This window comes from Ischnura elegans, chromosome 6 (genome assembly GCF_921293095.1).
Source record: "Ischnura elegans chromosome 6, ioIscEleg1.1, whole genome shotgun sequence".
Classification (NCBI taxonomy): domain Eukaryota; kingdom Metazoa; phylum Arthropoda; class Insecta; order Odonata; family Coenagrionidae; genus Ischnura; species Ischnura elegans.
In genome coordinates, this window is record NC_060251.1 from 124,442,320 (window position 1) to 124,470,306 (window position 27,987).

At 41.0% G+C, this 27,987-nt stretch overlaps 1 protein-coding gene across 3 annotated transcripts in view; it reads left to right on the top strand.

The window, feature by feature from the left end:
* Positions 1 to 27,987, top strand: part of LOC124160108 — a 205,183-nt gene that overhangs the window by 102,334 nt on the left and 74,862 nt on the right. For 2 of the 3 annotated variants that reach the window (XM_046535853.1, XM_046535854.1), the window contains exons 3-4: positions 3,980 to 4,051; positions 16,045 to 16,246. In XM_046535853.1, coding sequence (XP_046391809.1) covers positions 3,980 to 4,051; positions 16,045 to 16,246 — 274 coding nt within the window. The remainder of the gene's footprint in view (positions 1 to 3,979; positions 4,052 to 16,044; positions 16,247 to 27,987) is intronic. The other variant, XM_046535856.1, reaches the window with a different exon arrangement.

Here is a 27,987-nt window from a genome sequence, read left to right on the forward strand (position 1 = left end):
GCATCTTTATCACCGTTCTCGCTATAAGATAGTGGTGTAACTAGGAATATGCTTTGGGATGAGATGGCCTAGGGCGGGAAAATTTTTGAAAAATGACATGCCTGAATTTACAGTTTACGTAGTTTTGGCACTAAACATTCAAATTTAAGCAGATGCAATTTTTATATTTCAAAACTAGGCAATATTTTTAAATAACTTTTTTTATTTCTCTGATACTTTGGGGGGATCTATACCCTCATCCTCCCATAGTTAACCACTGCTATAAGATAATCGAGCATCCGATGCAATTTTCAGATGCATTTCAGGAAAAAATACCTGGGAATACCTAAGAACTTCGAAGTTATTATTTGCCAGAAGAAAAATACCAAAAAGTGAAACGTATGTACCGAAATCGTTCGTATCACATCGCCTTCGACAGCTGCATCTCTATCACCGCTCTCGCCATTAGATAATTGAGCATTCGATGCAATTTTCAAATGCGTCTCCAAAAAAATCCCTGCTGAGGCAGTACTATTATTGCTTTTAAATATCACCAAAAATACCGGTACACTTTTAAGTACAGCCCATGCTTATTGTCCGTCAAAAAAGCAAAACACCCAACTTTTAGGAGCTCTAGCGTCTAAACGAATAAATCGATTTCAATGAAACAAAAAGCATGCATAAGAGAATTTATTTTTACGTTGGATCATATAATTTTAAAAATCTTCGGATCCATATTATTTCTTGTACTTAATTTTTTCTAAAAAAATACCCGTTTTTTGCGCGTATAATCAAGTTGCCCAAATTTGAGCGCGTAGTATTCCCGTAGTTTTCGTTCCAGTAACTTGAAATTTTGATATAAGAAAGCCAGACGTAGTATTGAAAGTTTGTAGAAAACAAGTTGTTCATACCGCAAAAATTGATAGATTTGTTGTAAACTACTCAAATCTCTGCTAACCTCGAAACCAATAGGTCAATTGAAAATTGATTGGTAGTGATGAGAGGTTTGTGTAGTTTACAACAAATCAGTCAATGTTAGTGGCATTAACAATTTGTTTTCTGCAAAATTTTAATACTAGATCTGACTTTATTATATCAAAATTGAAAGTTATTGGAACGAAAACTACGGGAATACCAAAAGCTCAAATTTGGGCAACTGGATTTTACGCGCAAAAAACGGGTATTTTTTGAGAAAAAATTAAGCACAGGAAATACTATAGAGCCAAAAATTTTTTAAAGTATATGATCCAACGTAGAAATGAATTCTCTTTTGTATCCTTTTTATTGAATTGAAATTGATTACTTCGTTTAGACGCTGGAGCTCCTGAAACTCGGTTGCCTAGCCTTTTTTTTTTACAGACAGTCTCTCGCTCTCGTGGCACGATTGAACACGCCCGTTACGCGAAACAAAATACGATTCCTCTTCAGTGAATACGATAGCGAAGCAGCAGAGAGAGCAGTTTGAGGAGAAGGAAGGCAAGAGAGAGGCAGTGGGAGAGATAGGGCTGAAGGAGAGAGATCGACGAAGGGAGGGGAAGTGTAGGTGGGGGATCCTTCTCTGGAAGGCAGCAGCGCCAGTTCCCCCCCAGCACTGTTATAGACGTCGAGCCGTAGAAAGGCCAAAACATCCACCACGCTTTACAACATGACGTGAATCTGGTTGCATGCACGCACTGCCGGTACATGTTTTGGAAAGCATTGATAGGAAGCTTTGACTTAAACTTTTAATTAGTTCTGTGTCTCTATTAGGAGCGGAGTAATTCTCAAGAGAAAAAGGCCATTTTCTTGGGAAATTAGGAATTTTTTTCCTCCTAACTGGTTCCACATGAGTAACTGTAAAAACACTTAAACCAGGGCTACATGTATCCCATGCATTTTAGTGAAAATGGTTCCTCGTTACATGTAAAAATTCCCCCTGGTGATGTTAATGGCGTCCTGCAAGCGGTACTTTCTGGCGTGGTATTCAGTCCCCTTAACGGTGGCAGATACGTCAGAGTGCACGAAACTTTCCCGAAAGAGCAGTAAATCGGCAAGGGAATGACCATTAAATATTAAATTTTTCGATTTTTGACCCTCGCCCCACAAATTGCATTTGAACGAGGGTCAAGGGTTCACCTACAGGTTTCAAATCTTTAAGGCCTCATTTTTGGTCAGTCCCACAACTTTTTTTTCATTGGGCCGGATGGATTTGAAAAAATTGATTTTTCTGATCCGCCCTACTGCGCAGTTTGTGCATTTGCGGGATTTGGTTTGAAAAGCTCAAATTCTGCGTAGGAATTAGTCTCACCACAGCGTTCACATCGCGTCTGCATTCCACAGCTTTTGTTGATGTGGCTGTATCGCGGACACTTCGTGCACTGCGGTAGTCCAGCCGATGGCTTAAACATATCTATCTTCACAGCGAGTAACTTCAAGGAATGTTTAATTTGTCTAAGATCTCTGATGCTGATTCCGTATATACACGAAAGAGGTCAGTGCCGGGCGATTTATTTTGATTGTTTATCTTAACAACTAATTGAAATACAGATAGACGGCATTTGTTTTTGGTAGAGTGTAAGTTAAGGTGTTTATAAATTCGTTGTGAAATTAGTGAAGACGATCTAAGAGATTAGCTTTATCTCCGTCGTTCGTCACTATATCCCCTCGTTCATTCATAAGTGAGGAGACTGTAGCGATATTTCTTTGTACCTCCCTTACGTATGACCAGAAAGCCTTAGAGTTGTCGTATAAATTTTTGCCAAATATTTTTGTTTTGAATTCACTCAATGCCTCCCTAAGGATTTTCTTTGTCTCTTTTTTCGATTTTTAAATAAATTTCACGTGTTTCTAGTGTTTTCTCACAAGTAAAAGCCGCATGCATTTTATTATTTATTTTTCGCTAGAATTGCTCTTTGTCGCTTTAGAGCTTTACGAACTTTATTAATGTACATTCTCGGTTCACAATTCAAACGATAAACTTATTCGGTATCGTATTATCCACAGCCTCTTATACATACAACGTTAAAAACTTGTTCCAATCATCGTCTGCCACAAGACTGAGAGTGGCATCTTTGAAATCAGTGAATGAGTCGACTAGTACTATTTTATCCCTTCAAAATCCGCTTTATGGAATAAGTAGACTTCCACTAATGCCAACCACCGCCTCAGTTCTGAACACGCACTCTGGAATATTCGTTGCTAAGAGGTATGGTACGTTGTTACCCCTGGTAGGCCTATTTACTAGCTGAGTCAAGGAATTAGAATAGAATGTGTAAAGCAAAGTTTCCCAGTGGTTACCTTCATTTTTAAAACAATATTTTTCCCAATCAATCGATGGAACATTGAAATCGCCCACAGCTATCACACTGTTACGATTTTGCTGAGAAATGAAACGCGTTATCTGACTGTCTTGCTCTAAAACTGAATTTAGGCTTGAATCTGATTATCTATGTTATGCTCATATAAAGAATCTCTTAGCTGAGCACTCAATTGAACAACAAACACTTTCCAATTCACTATGTGAAAATTCTCGGTTCTGAAAGTGAATTCATCCTTAACTGCAATTAATTATCCTCTTTTTCGCACAATGTGTGCATTGCAGGTGACTCCCTAAAGTTATCACCTTGGCCAATCCCGGTAATATCCTATCAATCCCAATCTATATGTGATTTCCTGGAAATCCAGCTGTGCTATATACTCGAGGAATATCCATCTATACCATTTATTTATGTGTAGATTAGGCGGACGCGCTTTTACATTGCTGAAATATATATTTTGTAATTTTTCCACATTTATTTGCGATGATTATGAGACTAGGTCTTCTTCGAAATTGAAGGGAAGGTTCTTCCTTCTGCTCTTTCTTTAAGTGAAGAGTTTTAACTGCTCTACCGAGCAAAATTTCAGTCAGAATTCAAGTAATGCTGTAACATGGAAGACGGTCCTTGGCTGTTTTGATTGAACTCTTCATGATTTCCTCCCCTAGTTCATACGCTCACTCACGACAGTCACTTTTAATTCGCAGGATCGGATCCTTGATCGTGTTCGTCCTGGAGATAGCGTGGGCCATGTTGCTGCTTCTTCATGTCTTCCCAAGGTGGGTTTCTGCTGGCCATCACCATCCATAGATGCCATCCCACAACGTGTCACGTAATACTTCAGTTTATACCACGAGGTCCCTCATCGAACGAATGCCTTTCACTAACCATTGGGATTGCGTTTCAAACAATAAACAGGGTCGCATTTTCCCGTTTTTCAACGCGTCGCTGATCGATCGCTAACTGATCGAGCACTTCGTGACGAACGTCGACATTCGTCTGTCGCTAACGCAGATTAGTTGATGATGTCACGAGCACATTGACGAGATTGTCGCCGCTTCTCAGCTGCCCCTCAACCTTCTGCGATAGTCTCGCGTTGTTCGTTGTTATTTTCTCTCTTGTGAGATAGTCATTTCCTCTTTGAATGAAAAAATCAATCGGAAATCTACTAAATTTACTTAGGAGGGACTCTGAGTGGCCTCTCTGGAGGAGGGAACGGTGAAGGTTGTGAAGAAAATTATTTAAGGCATCAGGATTATTGCAAATGCCTCGAATGGAAAAATAAAAAAGTAATAAGTCGACAGCCAATCTTTTTGCCAAACCCCCTACTGTTACATTCAGACGACCTGCAAACCTTTCAAATTTATTCCGCTCAACGAACCCCTTACATAAGTCACCCACTACTCCCAATAGTACACCTTCGCCCTGCGGTCGTCCTAGATGCAAGACCTGCGCAATTTTTACCCCTCCTTCTATCCCTAGGCCCGTATCCAGAAACCTCACTACTTCTAGATACGTCATCAGATGATGACGTAGCCGCTGTAGCGGCCGAGCACCGCTACGCTCACCGCTGCAAAAGTCTAGTGAGGTCCATGGCATGCTACTCGCTACAAGGCCGCCGGGTTTCGTCTGCTTATCGTCTCGCATTTATTATTAATAATTATTGATGTTTAAAGGGCTATAAGCTCATGATAATTATTTATTATTACTTAAAAAGATAGTAAGAATGCTTCAATAACCATATTTTATCCTAATGAGTAAATATTTTACCTAATTTAACTACCAATAAATACTGTCAACAATACCGTGATGAAACCTCTTAGGATTCACCGTTTTATTTGCAATTAACTTCTAAACGGGCCCTGTCATGCCTTGAAAACCATTTATAATTAAATACAAATAAATTAGGGACACAAGAATGTCTCGCCTTGATGCTTTTGAAATACTTTTTTACGAAAAATAACCATTGTCAACGCAACTATGCTGAAACCTCGTCGACTTTGCCATTCTAATAGCTATTAACTTTGGTATAGACCGTGGCTTTCCTTGAAAACCATTAATATTATATATATATAAGTGCCCAAATAAAGTTGCAATCACCAGCTTTGTGTCTCTGATATCCAAAATTTGCGTAAAATACTCAAAGCGACAAAGTCGTCTTCCAGTCAGCTACGTCCATTCTCAGTTACTGCTAGTTTGAATAATTTCAGTTCCGAGCCATTGAAAACCATGTTCAATTACGTGAAAACTTACCTATAATGATTTATGCCGTCACAAAAATGATGAGTTAAAGTTTAAGGGAAGGGTCGATGGAAATGGCATATTGCTTCTCAGTCCGTTTACAATAGCACATGATATTCATCTCATAATGAATGTCACGTAAATCTTTGGACGTTGCAATACAATACATGTATCTATTATATTACCTCAAAGTCTAAAATATCCAACTATACCAATGCAATCGACAGTTGTACGAGTATATTTGTCAACCACAATGACGAATTGCGCAAGTGACACCAAGGATTATTCAGCAATAAATACCACCACAAGAATTACTGAGTTCACAAACTTGTATTTATTAACGTCGTAAAACTCACTTTCAATTCAACAAATAAAATGATCACACTTTACAAGAACACTTGTCCAAAAAAAAGTACTCACGAAGAAAATCAACATCAACACGACACGTACTGTTACTTCACAAATCTAATTAACACAAATTGCAAATAAAATTGTCCAGGAAATGTTCACACGAAGAAAATCGGGAGCGAATACACTAACTGTAACTTCACAAATCAAATTACACATACATTGCGGACACAAGAAGTCGGTAATTAGAGCGAAACATCGGCAGCGACGACCCGTACAACTTAATAACGGCACTATTTTTAAAAAATGCTCACTTTCCTTTCATTTCGCATTGTCAACAATAATTGTAACAGATGAAACATTTTATTTAAAAAATCGTCAGTAAAGTCAGCACCGAAACTAGGGTGTCCTGAACAAAACTTGATGAGGTTACTCTTTTCCGCCCAGATTGGTGCATTTTCGGGGTGCGGGGTCTGGGGCATCGGCCGGCTTTCCCCGGCGGCAGAGCCGCCGAGGCCAGCCGGCAATCACCGGCGATCGACACTAGTCGAGACACTTGGTACACGTCGCGAGATTTCTGAACACGAAGATTTATCAGCATGTACCAGCTGGTTCTCAATGATAACTTTGCCGATTTAAAGGGACACTTTTCACATAATGAACGGAACCAGATTCACAGAAGAAACTTGAAGAACCAAGAAAATCCCATGGAACCGAGAATAAATTCCGTGTGAGATACCGCATCTCCTAAGACATCTTATTTCCACGAACACCACTAAAAAAGAGAAATTATATCAATAATTTCCATTCAGATTTTAAGAACAAGACAAAAGATTCTCCGCTGAAATTTCACAAATCACGGCCTAATAATGTGCTTACCTTCGTTACGCCATCGTGCCGATTAAAATTCAACCTCCACCTTCTTCCATGCCATAGCCTTTCAAGAAAGACTCACAGCATTGGTTTTCTTGCACTCCAATACAACTTTCCTATCAATAATTAGTTTTAAAATCAAACTCTTCTTCTACGCCGAGATTCTTCTTCCAGCCCGTTTCCATTTTGCTTACAAACAAAGTCGCGTTGCGATATTCGTTATTCAATTGTCGCCCTTAGTTCCTCTCAAAGCCCGCATAGTAGGGACTCAAAATGTCGCTAAATTCGTCTACGTCATCAATCCAGCCCAAAATAAATGTGGCAACACTGCCCCCACCCATTTGAAGCGTTTTGGAGTAGTGAGGTTTCTGGATACAGCATTCAGCGGTGCGCGCCGCTACAAGCTGAAGCATGGTTTCTGGATACGGCCCTTAGTCATCTCATCTCCTGTCTACCACCACCTCCTGCGGCCTCCTGTACTTCCAAAAATGTAGTTTACCTCATTCAATGTCAACACTGTCCCTCCTTTTATATAGGCAAATCCTCAACTCCCCTTAACCTTAGAATCAATAACCAGAGGGTATCATGCACTTCCTCTCACTCTGCGTCCCTCCCGGTGGCGAAGCATGCGGCCACTCATCAGCGTCAATTCGATGATTGTTACAATTTATCAGTTTTGGCCTCCCTTCCCCCCACAGACCACCCACTAAAACTTAATTCCATCGAATTAACGTACATATGGCTGTTTAAAGCATTTCTTCCCCCCGGCTTAAATATCAACCGATAATCCCTTAATTGACGTAGTACACTCTTTTCCCCCCATTGGGACCCTACCTCCCCTCTAGTTCCCCATTCCACAGCTATCTTTCACCCTTTACCTACAGTCTTTTACCTAACTCCGAGGAAGGTGGTAATGCCACCGAAAATTCAGTTCTTAATGTGAGTTTTTTTATCTTTATTTTGTGTGTTCTGTGTGATACTGCCCATCCTAGTTTTTTTTACGTTATTTACCTCGCCGAGGAACATTTCTTAGTGTCTATTGTTGCATCGCATTCTATATATATATATATATATATATATATATGTTACTTATGAAATACACCACAGGTGATATGAATATAAATAAATGCCATGATAGGCCACAAAAACACAGACACAAATAAAAGAGGACTCACACGTTAGTTTCTTTCAAATTTTCGACCTCTTAGGGTCTTCGTCGGGAGGGAGGCAAGAAGAGACTGAGGAGAAGGACAGAGGATGCCTAAAGGCTGAGGAGATTAGGATAAGATAGGGGAAGGGAGAGGATGGGGAATGGGGGATGGGAGAGAGGAGAAGGCTATGGAGATCAGTGGGCCCTGTTAAGGCCAGGCGGGTTGAATGCTTGGTGTAGCCAAATGGAAGACAATTCAAGAGTTTTTAATTCTAGCGGTGAGGCGGAGGGTGGGAGAGAGGCAAGTATTCCTATGTGAAAGCAGTCATCAAATTCTAAATTATGGGAAAAGGCGTGGGTAGGGACAGGAAGCGAAGCAGATTGGGAAGTGGGTTTGCAAGAAGCTCGATGGTTGTTAATCCGTAGGTTGAGTGAGGTGGTGGTTAAACCAATGTAGAAGGCGGGGCAGGAATTACATAAAAGGATATAAATTACATTACTGGTTGTACAGGTGGAGGATGGAGTGGAAGGAAGCGGAAAAGTGAGAAATTTGTTAGGAAGTGACTGGGTAATGAGGATAGCACACGTTTTGCAACGGGGTCGTTGGCAAGGGATAGGTAAAGAGCTAGTACGGGTGGTGAACCTTGAGAGTGGTTTAGTCGTTTTGAGAATGGAAGATAGATTTGGCGGCCGACGGAAGGATAAGGATGGACAGCTAGAGAAGATTTTTCCAGTAGTGACATTGTTAGAAAGAATCGGAAAAAGGCTTTTGATGATTCTGTTCAAAGCCTGCACGCCCGGGAAGTAAGTGGTGGAAAGGGAGAGATGTGTGGTTTGTTTCTTGGTATGAATTTTGGGTTTGTAAGTATTGTGTAGGATTTTCTTGCGCAGAAGGTTCTCAGGATATCCTCTACGAAGAAGGGAGTGGTGAAGATTATTAAGAAAAATGTCCAAGGATTCGGGATTATTGCAAATTCTGTGGCCTCTTACTGAGAGAGAGTAAGGAAGGGATTGTTTAGTGTGTGAGGGGTGACAGCTGTTGAAGTGAAGATATTGTTGTTTGTTAGTAGGTTTAATGTGGACTGAAGTGATGAAACTTTTATTTTCTAGGGAAATGGTAACATCGAGAAATGTTATTCGGGAGGGGGAATGGTTAGAGGTAAAAGATAGTTCGGAGAATTCATTGAGTGCTGAAATGAAAGAGCTCAGTGAGTCTTCTCCATGAGGCCAGAGAAGGAAGATATCATCTATATAGCGAAGCCAAAGTGACGGTTGAAGTGGGTAGGATGATAGGAAGGATTCTTCAAGGAGACCAAGAAATAAATTTGCGTATGAAGGGCTGAATCTGCTTCCCATGGCGCAACCTTTGATCTGTAAATAATGTTTATCGTTGAAGGAGAAGGCGTTTTTAGTGAGGATTAGGTGAGAGAGATCGACTAAAAAGTCAGTGCTGGGTATCTGAGGTGTAGGTCGATTGTCAAGAAAGTGTCGAAGGGAGGCAAGGCCTTCTACATGAGGTATAGAGGTGTATAGTGAGGTCACGTCGATAGTGACCATAATGATGTCTTTATCAACCGGGAGAGAGGTGGAATGGAGGCGATTGAGGAAATGGTACGTATCTTTAATGTAGGAAGGAAGGGAGTGTACAGGAGGCTGAAGATAATAGTCAACAAAGGAAGAGATTCGTTCTGTGGGGGAATTTAAAGAGGAGACGATTGGGCGACCAGGATTGTTGGCCTTGTGAATTTTCGGTAGAATGTAGAAGTGAGGGGTTCGCGGATGGGGTGGAGATAATAAGGAAATGTCACCACTAGAAAGGCCCTCTCTTGGTGCTTTCCTTTTTAAAAAGGATTGGATGTTTCGGTGAAAGGCAGGTATATATAGGCAGACATATATATATATATATATATATATATGTCTGCCTATATATACCTACTGCACGCTATCCCTATCCTATCCCTTTCTTTCCTTACCACTGAATTTATATGTATGTTTGCGCTTAAGGCGCCGTGTGAATGAATGAAGTAGTGTATCGGCCATATTGGCTTATTTCAGTTGGGCTCAGCGTGCCCCGAAACGCATGTTCCTGTCTCTTTCCTGCTATCGTGTGAGTGTGTATCTTTCCTTTCATCCTTGTGTCCTCGTCCATTCCTTCTGTTGGTGAGTGGTGAGCTGCCCCAGTGCCATCTATTGGTTACTCTTGTGGGCCAAAGCAAAGGGAGTTTACTGTATATAAACCCCCGCCGAAATCATGGTAAATCTAAGCGTCCTGGTAGCGCAACTGGTAGAGCACCTGGCCGGCAACCAGGAGGTTCTGGGTTCGAGTCCCAGTCAGGCCGCATTTTTACCCTCTGATTTCTGGCTTTTTCCATCTACCATAGCACCATTGTCCTCGTCCTTTTTCTGTTCCATGTTCCTATCCCTTTCTTTCCTTACCACTGAATTTATATGTATATATATATATATATATATATATATATATATATATATATATATATATGTCTGCCTGTCAGACATATATATATATATATATATACTACTTCATTCATTCACACGACGCCTTAAGCGCAAATATGCATATAAATTCACAGGTAAGGAAAGAAAGGGAAAGGAACATGGAATAGAAAAAGGACAAGGACAACGGTGCTGTGGTAGATGGAAAAAGCCAGAAATCAGAGGGTAAAAATGCGGCCTGACTGGGATATATATATATATATATATATGTCTGCCTATTATTATTATTATTACTATTATTATGTCTGTATATTACGTGCCACGTGCATTTCGGATTTTCCAGTGCATTTCGGATTTTCCAATACATTGTGTATTTGTGCCTGGATCGGCGCATCATCTTCTTCTTCGTCCGTCCGTCGGCCTCTTCGGTTCCTGTACTGTGAGTTGTAGCTGATTTCCCTCAATGTCCTGTCTCTCCTTTCATTTCCTTTAATCCATCCTTCCTCTCTTCATTTCTCTTTCATCTCCTATTCCCACTTCCCTTGCAATGGATCACGTTCAACCCACTACATTTTGGATTAAACGAATCAAAAAATTCGCCTTCAAATTAGCCCAATACACCTGCCACACAGAATTTCTCTCATCCTGCATTTCACTAGGTACTTTTCCGAATGGCCTTCGAGTAAAATTCGCTGTCTCTGGCATTCCACCTATTCTGCGTCCCTCCTTCCACATTCTTTCTTTTCAATACTCGCTTTCCCTATGCCAATTCACTCTCACGCAATACCAAGGGTTAGTTGATCAATATTAGAACTCTCTGCTCTCTCTCATAAAATTAATTTCACTCTGTTCTCCTCACCTTCTTAAGGAAGTTAACACGATTCTAGTTTCGGCGCACCTCTTACTCGAGAAGAAACGCGAGAATTCACTGCACAAACTCTCTTCCCTATGCATTTCACATTTCCGAGATGGCCTTTCCCTCCCACTGCGTCTCTCACCCCCCGCACAAGCCACCCCTCCTCTCATAGGCGTCAAACCAGACCTGGCCACACTTTTTAAACTCCCCCCTCCACCCCCACCTCCGCCGCGACCCATAGCAGCCCCGGAGCGCTCAACCCGGCCTCCTCGGCGCGATCCTATGCCAATTGACCCTAACGACCAGGACCCAGTGGAACCCACCGACCAGCAAGTGGTAAACCTTTCTTCCGCTAAGCTCAGCCCCGCCGAGGTTTCTGTCCTCAACCGCGGACTCTCTTTCTCCCCAACGCCTAGGATTAACCCCACCACTCTTCTCACGGACATTTTGCATTTTTGCCGAAACCTTCGGTGGAAGGTTTTCTGGAATTCCCACACAAAACAACAGGCGCCGGAGGGTATCCACAATGCCCTCCTCAAATTCCGCTCCCCTTCCTCTCACCAACCCAAACCTCTTCCTCCCCACCACCCGCTTGAAATTTTTATCAACTGTCTCCTCTCTAGGGCTTCGAGTGAATCTTTCCTACGCTCCCTCCACCCGCCGCCAAACCTTTCCCCCTCGGAGTCCGCCGCCATCAGAAAACTCCAAAAAAACCCCAACATAGTGATTACCTCGGCCGACAAAGGCTCCACTGTCGTTGTACTAGACACCAGCGACTACATATCAGAGTGCAACCGACTACTAGGAGACCCTTCCTCCTACTCCCCTCTCTCATCAGATCCTACCTCTGATTTTCACACAGAATTGAATGCCCTACTAAAAACAAAAGCTCCCTCCGAGGGCCTAAGCCAGTCAGACATTTCCCTTCTCTTACCAGATCACCCCACTTCGCCATCTTTCTACATCCTTCCAAAAATTCATAAAGCGTATAACCCAGGCCGCCCCATAGTTTCCTCTCAAAACTCTCCTACGGAGCGCATTTCGGCCTTTGTTGATTTCTATCTCCAACCCTTCGTTCAGTCCCTTCCATCATACATCAAAGATTCCCATGACTTCCTTTCCAGACTCAATTCCATTTCCCTCCCCCCCAATCAGCCCATTATCATGGCCACTATTGATGTAACCTCACTTTACACTTCAATCCCTCATTCTGAGGGACTCGCTGCTCTCCGCCACTATCTTTCATTACGACCCACTCCTCAAAACCCTAGCACTGATTTTCTTCTTAATCTTTCCCATTTCATTCTCACCCACAATGCCTTCTCTTTTAACAATAATTACTATCTGCAAATATCCGGCTGCGCCATGGGAAGTAGGTTTAGCCCTTCTTATGCAAATCTTTTCCTTGGCCTGTTTGAAGAAAATTTCCTCACTAATTACCCCCCTAAAACCTCTTCTTTGGCTCAGATACATTGATGACATTTTCATTCTCTGGCCTCATGACATCGACTCTCTCAATACCTTTGTTTCTTCACTTAACGCTTCTGCCTCAGTCTCTTTCACCTCTTCCATCTCCAAAACCAATATCAACTTCTTAGATGTGGACATACACCTTTCAGATAATAACAAATTCAAAACATCGGTTCACATCAAAGCTACTAACAAACAACAATACCTTCACTACAGCAGTTGCCATCCACCACACACCAAACGTTCCATCCCTTATTCCCTCTCTGTCCGGGGACACAGAATCTGTAATAACCCCGAAGACCTTCAAAAATTCCTCTCCAAACTCCACACCTCTCTTCTTCACCGCGGCTACCCCGAAAAACTCTTGATGAACAAAATAAGAAAAAAACCGGCTATTCACAATAAACCCCGCGCAGACAAACATTGCTCTCCTTCTCTGCTCACAACCTACTTCCCTGGTGCTCATTTGCTACAAAACTTATTGAAGGACCTGTACCCCATCCTTTCCAAACACAAGTCCACCTCTCAGATTTTCCCGTCCACTCCTCGGATAACATTTAAGAGACCACCGAATTTAAACACTATATTTAAAGCCACCCGCCCTCTCCAAAAGTCGCAGTCAGTTACTATCTCCACACCCTCACCTTGCAATCGTCCCAGGTGTAAAACCTGCAAGATATTCTCTCCACCCCCTGCCTCTTTTCTCCCCAAGCTTAAATGCCTACCGATTTTCCCCTCCACTACTTGTACTTCCACCAACATCATCTACCTTCTTCATTGTAATTTCTGCCCTGCTTTCTATATTGGCCTATGCACTACCCCTCTCAATCTCAGAATTAACAATCATCGCGCCTCCTGTTGTCCATCTTCCCCCCACTCCTCTCTACCAGTTCCTACACATTGTCTTTCACATGATTCCATTTTCAATCATTGCTACAAAGTATCCATTATTGCCTCCCTCCCTCCCACCGACTCCGCCCTCAACCTCCACACCCTCGAATTGGCGTGCATTTGGCACTTTCAAGCCAATAGCTCTCCGGGTCTGAACGTTGCATCCTAACCCCTATTCCTAACTCCCCCTCCCCATACACCTCTCCCCTTACCCCTCTTTTCCCTTTTCCAACCCTCTCCTTTCCTCACCATTCATTCTTCAGCTGACGAAGAAGCCTGAAGTGCTTCGATAGCTTCAAGTTTATTTATTCAATGTGAGTGTTTCTTTTTTGTGTCTCTGTGTGTATCGACATTAACTTAAACTATTTATATATATATATATACCCGCTCCGTTTCCGCTAAACTTCCCAACCCCCCAGACCACGGCCCGTGGAGGAGAGCATGAATGCGTAAGTGGGGATGAATGTCAGTTATGTAAGATAATGAGTGTTGTGAGTGTGTTTGGGAGGACGGGAACTCGGGTTTTTCCCATGAATAACGTGTTCCTCCTCCGTTTCTTGTGCGTTACCCCACCCCAAGATGGGGATTATGAAAAGGTTGTGCGCGTGGAAGAAAGAGCATAATTTGAAGTGAATGTCGGGCGGAGCCCATGCCCGAATTTTGGGTGCGACACGGCAGAAAGAAGACGAGGGGCCTACCAAATCACGCAACTGATTAGTTTCAGAAGAATACGGTGTGAAATAAGAGACAAGGAGCAAGGAGCCCCGTAGGAGCAAGGACCAGCTGAAGAGGACGCATTACATCCGTTCCGGATGCAGCTTCTTCCAACAAGGGAAAGAGGAGTGTGCAGTAAATGTAACGAGAGTTTGCTGGATCCAACCTGGTCTAACCACGGACAACGTTCATGTAAGATCGCAACTATCTCCCCCCCCCCAGAGCCCCCTCTGGTCTTCTGCCAAGTGTCAAGACAGACAGTCACGAAACGCACCCTTTACTCAGTGAAAGTGAAATTAATCACCAAAGTAAAATTAACACTCGTTGGGATGGACTTTTATTTACCTCCCCCATCAAGAAATAATTTAAAAGTGTATCATTATTTACGTCTTCACAACCGAACTATATTTTGTTGTTATCATTTGCTATTTTAATTATTTCATCTTGGAAATCAAGTTATATTGTTGGGTTTTTTTATCATTGATGTTTCATAAATTGCTTTCACCAATTCATACATCACTAGTTTATAAGAGGGTTTCTATTTTGTTTTTGTCACATGCAGTTTTATTGTTTGAATTATATTTTGTTTCGCTGAAAGTGTTGAGTAAGTGTGTTGTTTTAACTCCTTCACGGGTCACCTTAAGGAAAAATATCCCTCGCCATTCCTTTCGCCCCGTTCATTTTTCTTTCCGTGAATGCGTTGTGGAAGAGTGCATAAGCGTCCGAACGTTACTCATCAGGTCGAATCGGGAACGAATTACCCGAATTAACCAAACCCACCCGCAATTATTTTCAAAGAAGGGGAATATCTTTAATTTCTGTAAATTGCACGAAGAAAGTGACATAGGTTTGTCCCGTAGGTCCCATGCGGAAGGGATCCACGCGGATTTATATTTTCTTTTGTTTTTGTGAGACATCTCCCCCCGGTGTGTTTATATATATGTTTAATGATGAAACAAAATCTTTAAACACCCTCCAAATGAAAAAAAGGTGCCAACTAAGATGGTATTACAGTTTTGTCAATAAAACTATTCATGAAACCAGTGCACGAGGATAAATATGGCTGTTTTCAGAAAAAATCGAGGGTGCTCGTTTTTCGCTAAATTTGTTCGAATTTGACCTCAAATATATTGTTAACTTGAAGGCACAGGAAAAAATAATCTGGTAAGTTATGAACCATTTATTTGGGAACATGTACGCGAAGTTTCACCTTCCTAGCTCAAAAATAGTTTTTGAGGATTTGTCCAGCTTTTTTCGTTTCTAGCCCGCTGTGCAGCGTTTGACTCCATAATATAAAGCCCTATCAAAACTTAGTTGAGCAAAGACATTGAATGGAGTCAATAGCAATTTCAACCTACGCCCTCGTGCGATATTTCGTACTTCCTCAAAATGGACTCGGCCGTACCGACGTTCGAACAGGTTGTATGAATGCCCGCCCCCGCTGTGCATTTGCTTCAGTAAGGAAACAAGCGAACATGGGGTACATTCCATAGATCTTTTATACAGATCTATGAAAGACCTATATGGAAGATCTATGGTACATTCAGCCACTCACCGAGCAAGTAAGCAAAGGCTCTGACGGTGTGGGACGAAATAGTGACGTCAGGCCACTGAGCATTCGCAATTATGGTGAACGTAGACTCACCGCTCTCACTTCCGCTCACGTCGGACCAGAAGGGAAGAAAAGAAATGAGAGTGGTGCTGCTGCATTCGGCACGCAGTCACGATGGCTGTTCGGAGGGCGTGTGATGAGTGCGTGTGATGTGTTCTTCCAGTGCAGGAGGGCGCAGCGGCTGCCGAATGGAGGTGAGGCCGACGAGGGTGACCCGGCAGGGGTGGCACTCAGGGGCGGCGGCTTGGTCTCCGTGGTGCTCAAGTGGTGCGAGGGGCCGTCGCGGAAGGGCGTGCTGTATGCGGTGCTGGGTGCCGTGGTGCTGCTCTGGCCGCACCAACATCTCTGGCTGTCTCCCGTCGCCGGTAAGTCACGCGCAGCATCAAGGGCGAGACAGCTGCGATGCGATTCCACCGCACTCGTCCGACCAGAACCAATCCAAACCAAAATGGACTACTCGTGGCTTTTTACCAATTTAATCTCCCATATTTTTTAAAAATCAGAAAATTGGAGTGCGCTATATAGCCGAAATTTTGTTTTGGGGAGTATTGAAATTATGTCACCCGGGTTTCCCTTCAGCTTCGAAGATTTTTCAATGTATTCTTGGTATGCCAGCAAATATCGTGGCTGAGCATAAAGCCACCGAGTGCGTCACCGGGTTGCGGATGGTAGGTAGACATCTAGATATAGAGGTTATCTGCGAGATAAGGGGGATCTCTCGTCGAATAAGCCTTCGTGGACAAAAAGCGACGGTGTTCTGAGGGGGTATTGGTCTATCCTTGGGTAAGGTAGGCCATTTAAATGATACCAAAATCTTTGAAGATGCCGTGACTTGGTGACTGGAGGCCGCCAACATTTATACCTCTCATGACTCGGGGTGGAGAGTAACAGCTCTTCTTCACGTGTGCGAAGGGGGAGACCATATTGGTTGATACAGCGACACACATTTCATGACGGGCGTGGTAACATTTACTTTAACCACTGCAGTGCTGAGATTTGGTAGGCCAGGGGAAACCACCACATAATCATCCCTAGGAGTCGCAGCTACTCTACTCCTCTCCATAGTACAGAATGCGTGTCAAAAGCTACCTGGAGTTAATGAAAGGATAGTAATAGTGAAGGTAGAAACTAAAACTTTAGCTACTGTAGGGATGCAGGCTTACACTTCCACATCAAATTATGAAGATGAAGATGTTGAAGATGCTTGCCAAGATGTAACGGAAAGTTATCAAGCAGGTAAGAGGGGTCGAAAATCTTATTATTTTAGGTGACTGGAAAGCCGTCGTCGGCGAAGGTCAAGACAATTATTGCTAGAAAATATGGAATAGGAAATCGAAATTAAAGAGGAGAAGGGCTACTTTAATTCTGCACTGATCTCAGGCTGATGTTTGGCAAAACTTTATTAGAAATCCACTGCAAAGAAGATACATGTGGAAGATGCTAAGAGACCCTAGAAGATACCCAATCTACTATATTATAGTGAAAGAAAGATTCAGGAACGAGACGAAGGAATGCAAAAGCTACCTAGGGGCAGGTATTGACAGTTACCATGACGTATTTACGATGAAATACCACCTAAAATTAAAGGAAATCGTCTAAAATTCCAGAAAACCGTGAAAAACGTATGCCAGGTTGAGAAATCGATGGAGGTTCAGCATCAACTAGCTTTTAAAGAAGCTTTAGAAAAGAGAATATGGGAGGAATCGACCATTGAATCGATGCAAGAGAGTTGGGAAACCATTGGAAGAGTGCGAAAAGTCCACAAGAAAAAATCATTCGCTTTGACCGGGATGAAGGCGAATGATTTTTTCCTGCGGATTTTTCACACAATTTGTGCATTGCGGGTGACACTCGTGGCTAGTCCGTGCTTACTTAAACCGTGGGAAATGGTCTGCAGGCAGCAGCTGCGGAAGTTATTGGTAAAATAAAAGTCGTTATGTAAAAGCCATGGATCACGCATGAAGTATTGGATCTCATTGAAGAAAGAAGAAACTACAAGGCTACGAAAACAGAGGAAGGACAGGATTGTTACAAGAGAATAAGGAACGAAATATGTCGTAAAGCAAGTAAGGCTAGAGAAGGATGAAAATATCTGTGAAGACGAACAAAACAACCTAGTGCATGGAAAAGTAGAGACCGCTATCTCCTTGAATCTTTCCTACTGTTCCCATGATGTTACATGTCTCGTTGTTTTAATCCATTTAATTCATAGTACGACGTGTAATGTCATTTTTGGAACAGAAAGTTGGCTAACAGATGATGATTCAGACAATCAGATCTTCCCAAAATCGTTCACTTTTTATCGGAAAGATAGAATTAATCGAGTTGGGGGCGGAGTTTTTATAGGTGTAAAGAATTCAATCGTCAGCCAAGCGATAACCGTAACTGAGACCAGCGTTGAATCTGTGTGGTGTTTAATTAAATGTCCAAAATTCTAAACTATTTTATTATGTTCGTATTACAGACCAACTTCTGGATGGATTTTCAAAATCAAATAAACAGCGTAGCATCCAAGTATCCTGAAAGAAACTTGATTGTAGGCGGAGATTTCAACGTACTTTCTATTGATTGGGAGACTTATAGCTTCATTCCTGGTGGGAGGGATAAAGTGATCTGCGAGGCTTTATTACACACTTTTACATCTAATTCATTGTTTCAAATAGCATCCGCACCAAACAGAGGAGAAATTATTCTTGATTTATTAGCGACAAATATACCACATCAGGTAATAAACGTTGGCACTGTCGAAGGAATAAGTGAACATAACTGCAAAGTTTTCTCTAAATACCGCTGTAAACTTGAAAAAAGAGCGTAAAGTTTCCATTTTTAAAAGAGCTGATTTTGATGGGTTTAAGAGTCATCTGAAAAATGCTTTCCCCGAGTTTCAAGAATCAGTATTAAAGTTAAATGTAGAGAATACTTGGAAAGCTTTTCTTTCGCTCGTAACTTCGGGAATAAATAGCTACATCCCTAGTAAAATAGTAAAAGAAGGCAGCGAACCGAGATGGTACGACGCGGAAGTGAGAAAATCATTGAGGCGACAGAGAGCGTGTCATGCTAAAATGAAAAAAGTCAGCACGGATTTATCCGCTAGTGAACGCGAGCTAATAATTAAAAAATATAGGATGACTAAAGCCGCCACGATGGAAGCGTTCAGGAATGCGTTCACGAATTTTAAAAGAAAAACACTAGTAGAGCAGTTACAGGATAACCCAAAAGAATTTTGGTCATATGTTAGGGAAGTTCAAGGTAAACGATCTACCGTATGTTCGCTGAGAAACGACAATGGAGATGTGTTGACAAGCAGTTATGATAAAGCCAATTTATTAAATTCCTACTTCAAGAGCGTGTTCACCGAGCCTTCGTCTTTTCTAACGAAGTTAACCATATCTTACGGACGCCAAGATACTACGGAAGATCAGATCATATATATAGAATAAGAGAGATAGATTGTAGAACAGACAGATTCCGAATGTCATTTTTTCCACGATCAATAAGAGATTATAACGGCAGCGATAGAACTCAGAAATAGATTGCATAACTTGTAGTGTAACCTTGCGAGCCCGCCCTGGAGTCTCGTTCTACTCTCCGGTGGTGAGGTTTATCCAACGATTTGATCGTTGGATCATTCTTCCTCATAGTTCTTCCAATCTTCCAAGATCGTTAGAATAGGGTTAATGGCTTGCCGGGTTTCTCTTATAGTCGGGCCCTCTTCGCTTCTATAGCGTTGAGGTGTTTTCTCCGTCCCGTTCCTTCCGCTCCTATCCTTATCCCAGGGGCGTCGTCGGGCTCCTATCGCGGCGGCGCCTCTTTCCTTTTTCCTTCCTTTCCAGCCCCTCCCCGGGTGATCGGGCGTATAAGCCACGGGATTGGTTCCCGGCCCCGGTGTGTTGTGCCCTCGAAGGGCTCCCCTTGAGCCCTCATTCTCTCTGTACGGTGCTGAGGTATAACGAGTTTAATTTAATTATAACAAAAAATGAAAGCCAGAAATAATTTTGGCTGAAGGTTCTTACTGATTTTAGGCGAAATTTTCCAATTTATCGTAGACATCCTTTACCAAAAGAATTTTGAGGAACTTTGTGCACAGTGAACAAGGACACTTCTACAAGCCTTAATGGTGCACCAGTAAGCGAGAGTAATCTCACTTTGAGTGTGATAGGAAAAGTTATATCCTGTGATATTGGAATAATTGTGGAAATGGCTGTGTTAATGAAAATTTTAAATGCATTATAAGAGTTGTTAAAAGCAAAATTAAAAACTGTTCAGTTCTTTTCACGAAGTAAAATAAACATACTTAACTTCACCCTTCTAACTGGATTAAATACAGCGTATAAATACAGTGTATTTCCATATCCAAGAAAGTGATATTGGTTTTGGAGATGGAAGAGGTAAAAGAAACTGAGGCAGAAGCGTTGAGTGAAGAAACAAAAGTATTAAGAGAGTCGATGTCATGAGGCCAGAGAATGAAAATGTCGTGAGTCTACCTAAGCCAAAGAAGAGGTTGGTAATTGAAATTGGTGAGGAAAATTTCCTCAAACAGGCCAAGGAAAAGATTGGCATAAGAAGGACTAAACCTACTTCCCATAGCGCAGCCCGACATTTGCAGATAGTAGTTATTGTTAAAAGAGAAGGCATTGTGGGTGAGAATAAAATGGCTCTCCTAACTTCACACCTCTCGTCTTCACCGCGGCTACCCCGAAAAACTTTTGATAAATAAAATTAGTACAAAGCTGCGTATTTCCAATAAACCCCGCTCGGACAAATATTGCTCTCCTTCTCTGCTCACTACCTACTTTCCTGGTGCTCACGTTCTACGGAGCATATTCAAGGACTTGTAGCCCATCCTTTCTAAACACAAGTCCACCTCTCAGATTTTCCCCTCCACTCCCCGGATCACATTTAAGAGACTACCGAATTTAAATACCATATTTAAAGCCACCCACTCTCTTCAAAAGTCGCAGTCAGTCGCCATCTCCACAACCTCACCTTGCAATCGTCCCAGGTGTAAAACCTGCTAGATATTCTCTCCACCCCCTGCCTCTTTTCTCCCAAAGCTTAATAGTAACATACTCAACACAATTAAGCGACATTATGCTAAATATCCTCACTAACCTCGGAAGATATATCATGCAGGAAGCGGTGCATAGTTGTTTAAATTATAATCGGTATTTCTGCCGAGGTAATGTGCTCTGTGCAATTTGAAATGGGCCATCATTTTTCCCAAGCAAGAAAACTATGAGAAGGATTGCAAGTGCCGCTGAGCGATACTTTACACACATGCGAGTATTACCCAAGATATTTTGGTCGTAGGAGTAAGCACTGAAAGTTTCCTTTTTAGAAAATAATTCAATTTTTGCAGGATTGATTTTCCAACGTTATTATCGCAGGAAACAAGAAAAACTAATCTGCTTTTAACACTCCCTAGCATGACTCAGAAGTCACGCTCATACATTCAGAAATTGATCTTTCAGCAAAAATTCTTTTTTATAGTTATATACTTTATCGAAAAGTTATTGCTGAATAATATTTCAAATTTACTGCTTAATGAAAACGTTAACGTTACTTCGTCTTAACAGAAGAACATAGTTTTAGGGATAAATATTTACCAAATACCATTAAGGACATTTATCTGTATTTGGAGACTTTCCAGCGTCTCGTGGAAGTGGTATCGTCTCGTCTCGAATTCTACCCAACGGTCTCGTCTCGAGTTTCGCGGCAACACTAGCAGCGGAGCAATATAGTGGGCAAAGGTTTTCAGTCTACGCAGCTTGCACATCCTCGACACAGCGGTGACAGTGAAAAATGTTTTCTCTAGTAGTCCTTTGGATTTTATAGTTAACTCTCACGTCATTATTAAAAATATCAGTTATAAGTAAGGTTTATGGAGTTGTCATATTGAGGCTATGACTTCATTCTTAAAATTGTAGTTGAGCAAAATATAATTTTTGCTGCCACGTAATTACAGTAAAATATCTATTTTAAGAGTGTGTGTGTCTGAAATTTAATATATATTCTTAGCCAAGGCAGCCTCACGATTAAATCTCATTAGCGAACTGAAATAGAGAGTTTTTTTTTTATTACATACCTAAGTTCGGAATGTGTTCGGAATGAGGAGATGGTGGCCCAGGGAAGACGGCTTAATCGCGAGGACGGATTTCTTTTACTTTGAATGAAATCTGAAATAATCACGGATATTGGAATTTGAATCCAATTGCGTTACAATCAGGCTCATTACCTCCCATACCAACTGGCAATGAAATCAATCACAAGTTAAACAAGCCAGAAACGGCCTTGTTAGCGAGAATAAGTAGGTCATAGATTTCTTAAGCTCCTACAAAATTACAAATTCTATTTTTAAAACCTTATACTCTGAAACGTAGTAATCTGGTGAATCATGGACCCATTTATTATGCATAAATGCAATAACACTCCGATAAATGCACGAAATGAAGCTTCTTGGATTATACGGTATATATTTCCCAATATGGCAAAAATGCGATTCATGATCACATTCCAGTCAAGAAATTCAATGAGAGAGGGTCACTAAGCATTTTGGAAGCTCTCTGAACACGTCTTCAAGGAAAATGATTATTTAACCTCTCTGAAATTGCACACGTACTGAAGTTGCGTAACACATGCAAATAGATGAAATTTTCTGAATAGATATAAACCTCCATAATCTGCGTCTTTCTCCTTCTGTGGAGTAAGTGTAATTATATTTATACAACTCAATAGTATCAAAAGTAATTAAAAAACTGTATTATAATTAATTGCTCTCAACAGAATGTACATCTTCGTAAAAAATGCATCCACTAATTGCAATGGTTCCAAAGCTACATATGATTGTGCAGCGGGATATGACATTAGTGCAATAGATTCAAACATTCCCAAACGGGGGAGAAAACTTGTGATAAGATGGATTCTCTCTCGAGATCAAAACGGATATTTCTGTGGAATTGCTAGTCGATTAGGAATGAGATTGAGATATGACGTAGATGTTGGAGGAGGTGTTATTGATGGTGATAATCGAGAATAAGTAAAGATAATACTATACAATCATTCAGATGAGGATCATTTGATATCTCTGGGTGATCGGCTATGTCAAATAATATTTGAAAAAAAAAGGCTAAAGGCGTACAGTTTGCAGTTATAAACGACAAAGTCTCTCGGGCTAGTCGAAATACTGCTGGTTTTGGAAGCACCAATAAAGGTTAGAAAAAACCGAATGATAGTTGAAAATTTTTCGTGTGTTGATAAAACATATTTGAATGTTCAAATTAAACTGTATGACTCTTTTACAGTATTATGGATAATTCAGAAGAGGTGATGAGTCGACTCATAATATTTGCAGAGGAAGGAAACATTCTTACAATGGGGAACATGCATGAAATTTGTTCATCATGAAGAAAGATTTGATGCTTTCCCGGCGAATGATGTGAGTAAACTTCTCTCGGGTTTCCCACCGGGTTAAAGGCTTCATAATGGCCGACGTTTCGAGCTCCGACTCGGCGCTCATCATCAGGGCTACTGAATGCTGTGATGCGGGAATGGGCCTGCTTATATGCTGCCCTCCTCCGGTCAGGTTCCTCGGGATTGGCTGGTAGTTTCCCGCCTGGTGGGGTTGACTCCGGATTGGTCTGTCCGTCGTATCGTCCTTTCCCTGTATTCGGTCAGTTTTTTTAGAACAGGTTTCCAAGTGCTGCTAAGGGAATACCCTGAATCGCGATTAAAGTTCTTCCTCTCCAGTTTAATTTCGATGGCTTCTTTGGTGAGACGGTCCCAAAAACTTTTGGCATGACAAAGTATCTCTGTTTTTTCAAATTGAATTTTATGGGCGTGTTCGACACTATGCTCAGCAATGGCAGATTTTTCTAGCTGACCAAGCCTCAGATGCCGCTTATGTTCTTTAAGCCTGGTTTCAATGGTGCGGCCAGTTTCTCCAATGTATGCCTCACCGCACTCACAGGGGACACGGTAGACACCAGGAATCTTGAGACCGGCTGGGTCCTACGCTCGTACCAGCTGTTCCTTCAATTTCATGGGAGGCTTGTGGATGGTCTCGATGTTGTGCCTCCTGAGTATCCTCGAAATTTGTTCATCATGCTAGTGAGTCTCATTGAATAGAACATTTTCTCACGAGTCCAAATATATAAGCCAAAACTCTCCTAGTACTCCATAAACGTCAATAAATGCTAATTAAAAATGATCAAATATCGCTTGAAGTCACGTGACCTGAAACGCCTCTGACGTCATCGCACGGTACACCATTCACTCATGGGCATCACAACAGCAAATACTTAATTTACCTTACCAAAAGCCACATATTTCTCGTATACTTCTTATTTTACCCGTGGTTTAATCGTAATCAGTATTTATTCTCATGACCCTGTTTATAATCCTACAATCGGTGGACTATTAGGTACATTTCTAGGGTTGTTTACAAGGTGAAATGAGTGACCTTTAATACAGGCCGGAACATGCAATTTGGCGACAGCGCTTTACGTGACGTCAGGGGTCCTACCCTGCACATCGCCTGGGGTCCGGTGGATCGGCCTCTCAGCTGTTGACGTTGCGTGATGTTAAAACGTACGGACCTCCGTTCACCTTCCCTTAAGTTAAGCCAGAGAGGAGATTCCTCGAAGAGATTCCTATTCAGCCACTTCTGTCTTCTGCGTTCATATTTGGTGAAATGGAACACAGTCACATACCCCATGTTCTTGGTGGATAGGTAATTGCATAAATAGTAGTTATATAAACTCTATGGGTAATTGCTTCTGCAATATGGCACACAACAACGCTTGGGTACCTTAAATGAAAACAATGGAAAGTTGCACGAATAAAAATATATTCACTGATCACAGAAAAAAGTAGTGCATCCATTATTAGTTAGGAATACATGAATAACATCAGTACCTATAAACATTAACAGAGTTAATTAGTAGCCATTCTTCCTTCAATAATATACGACATTATTATAAAAACAACTACACATGGTTATTCATAATGCACACCAAATATAGCAATCACTGTTAACCCAAGAATAATAATATTATAAAAAACAATACAGCATTTAAATATCCGACAAATACTCTTCGTTTCGTTAGTGTACTCTCAATGTTCCTTAGTGGCCGGCCGGCAAGAGACGGACGCAATGCTTTGGATGAAATACTCCTGAATATCCACTCACAATTCACTGGGAATATCTTTAAACTTACCGTGAAGGTCAAAGGCCAAAATACTGAAAAATAATTCTTGTTCCCCATTTTAAACCAGTATTGTTGCACTCTCAATTCCCCTCCATTAACGGCCGGCCGGCATGTGATCGCAACACTTTCGAAGAAATAATCGTGATTTTCCTCCTTCAGCTCCAAAAAAATAACTTAAAACCATTGTGCACAAAATAATTCCAGTTCTGCCTTTTTAACAAGAGATTTAATGCTTCTTTGGTCACACGGATACGCTTTACGCATAAGTCGCCATTCTCTCAAACAAACACGTTAGGACCCCGACACAGCGTTGCCAAAATTCCATGTTCCGGGCTGTATTATAGGAGGCCATGCATACATTCTAAATTTGGTGGCCATCCGAGAAATACTGGCGATTTGATAAAACCCTACGGTAACCCTGATTCAAGAACGTACTTACGTGGAGAAACATCCCGTTGACAATGTAAATAAAGTATTTAACTCCATTCCATAGGTCATCAACCACTTTCTTCTCTTATTTTTGTCCTTTGGGGCACAAGCAAAAGTTTTCTCCGGCGAGAAAATACTTGAGCGGCGGGGCACTAAACACGATCCATATGGTTTTCACACGTTTGTCTATTGAATATCTTTGCTGCAATACACTTATTCCACTAACCAAATGATGTGGGTGTCCAACGTAGATCACAATCTGCAACCAACTTATTTTCATTTAATCCTTCCAAATCACCCCAAACAATCTCCTTTATTTGTTTCAACATAGCCTTGGCAGCCTAAATATTCACAGTCTGCATTTTGACGTTTAAAACAGCAATTATTTTCGCCTAATTTGCATTTGAGCCCTCGTAGATCAATATTCCATCCACTCCCTCAGTCTGTCATCAGTGGATACCGTGCCGTGACGTCACGCTCCGATGACGTCTTGTTTTCAAGCAGCCGATGAAGGTCTATTTTTAAAGACTCATAACTCAGCTAAAAAGCATTATTCATCCGCGAAATTTTCGGGGAGTGCATTTGAGGCAGAGAGCTTCTTATTCAAGTACTTTAAAAAATATGCATGTACCCCAATGAGGGAGTTGGCTGAAGGTGAAAAGTATTTTTTGGGAGGAGTCGGGAGAGCAAGAGGAGTGAGGCCAATTGCGTATTATATTAGTTATAAGGAGGAGGGAAGGAGGATAAAACTACCGAAATATATTTAAAAACAGAAGAGGTAGAATTGTTAAATGAAAACATATGGGGGCTAAATTTAAAGAAGGAAATTTGTATATAACACAATGAAAACTTAAAATACAGGTAATTAAAAGAATAATGTTTGTCACATAATTAAAATGTGGTTTGACTTAATTACTTCCTATCACGACTTCCAAAAATCTATTACCAGTGAACAGAATTCCAAATGAATGGTTAACAAAATGTAACTTGGACGATAAAATTAAGAAAAATGACTAAAATAATTGGACATATAGAAGGTTTTAACTGACAGACTAGCGAAATAAATCAATTAATGAAAATGAAATGTTTGAATAATAACGATGTGTAATTATATGACTAAAAACAAATACAACGATCAAAACATGAATAAAATTATAAAATATCTTATATGTATAACAGACTTTTCCCGTTGAAATGAAGAAGATATGATATTTTAATTTTAGACTCCAATGAGGTAAAATTTCTTAGAGTCAAATTAATGTCGGATCAATTTTGAGGGACTTAGAGAATGAATTTATGAAAACAAACTATATGTTCGTATGTTACGTTGATGGACGAATATTTTTGTAACAAACGTCAAAATTTTATATCGTTAAATGACTTTTCCCGTTGAAATGAAGAAGATATGATATTTTAATTTTAGACTCCAATGAGGTAAAATTTCTTAGAGTCAAATTAATGTCGGATCAATTTTGAGGGACTTAGAGAATGAATTTATGAAAACAAACTATATGTTCGTATGTTACGTTGATGGACGAATATTTTTGTAACAAACGTCAAAATTTTATATCGTTAAACCCTTGGTGCAGTGGCGCAGCGAGGGGGGGTTTTGGGGGTTAAACCTCCCCCCCCCCCCAGAGCTCCGAGAAATTTTTAATTTTAATCAATTTTACTTAATTGGATTGATATAACCAATAAAATAGTCTTATTAATCAAACATCCCTCAGAAAGCCGTAAAACTCACCATTTTGAACCGTTTATCTTAAAATTCCGCAATTCATTAATCTCGCACCTACCGTTTATCCTGGTGGGTAGTCCATACCCCCACACAACCCCGTATTAGTTGCACCCAAACCTCCCCCCCAGCCTTAATTTCTAGCTGCGCCCCTGTACCCTTGTACCCTGTCAATAAACCCTTAAGTACCTTAGATAAATTGATTGTTGCATTCGAAGGATGGTTAAGAGTAGTCACCTATACCGTTTGCAGCATATTTGTATCTGTTCAACTTAGGAAGATATTATACGATACATTTTCCTCATCAGACGAGAGAGAATTTTTAAGCCCTAAGTGAACTTGAAAGCAATTTTTTGGACACTTACGGGTTAAATTCGTAAAAAAAATAATCAGTGATTTGTGTATAACGTTAAAAATTGAACAAGCTTTGTAGCAACTGTTAAAAAGCAATCTCTTTTAATGCAGGTACATGTGTACCCAGAATCTGAACCCTTAAGAGTCTTAGAAAAGATTGTTGCATTGGAAGGATAGTTAAGAGTAGTCACCTATACCGTTTGCAGCATATTTGTATCTGTTCAACTTAGGAAGATATTAAACGATACATTTTCCTCATCAGACGAGAGAGAATTTTAAAGTCCGAAGTGAACATGAAATCGACTCTCCGAAAGAAATGTAAACACAATTGACGATGTGAGAATACGAGTGGATGCAGAGACTGATCGGAGTGAACTGCCAA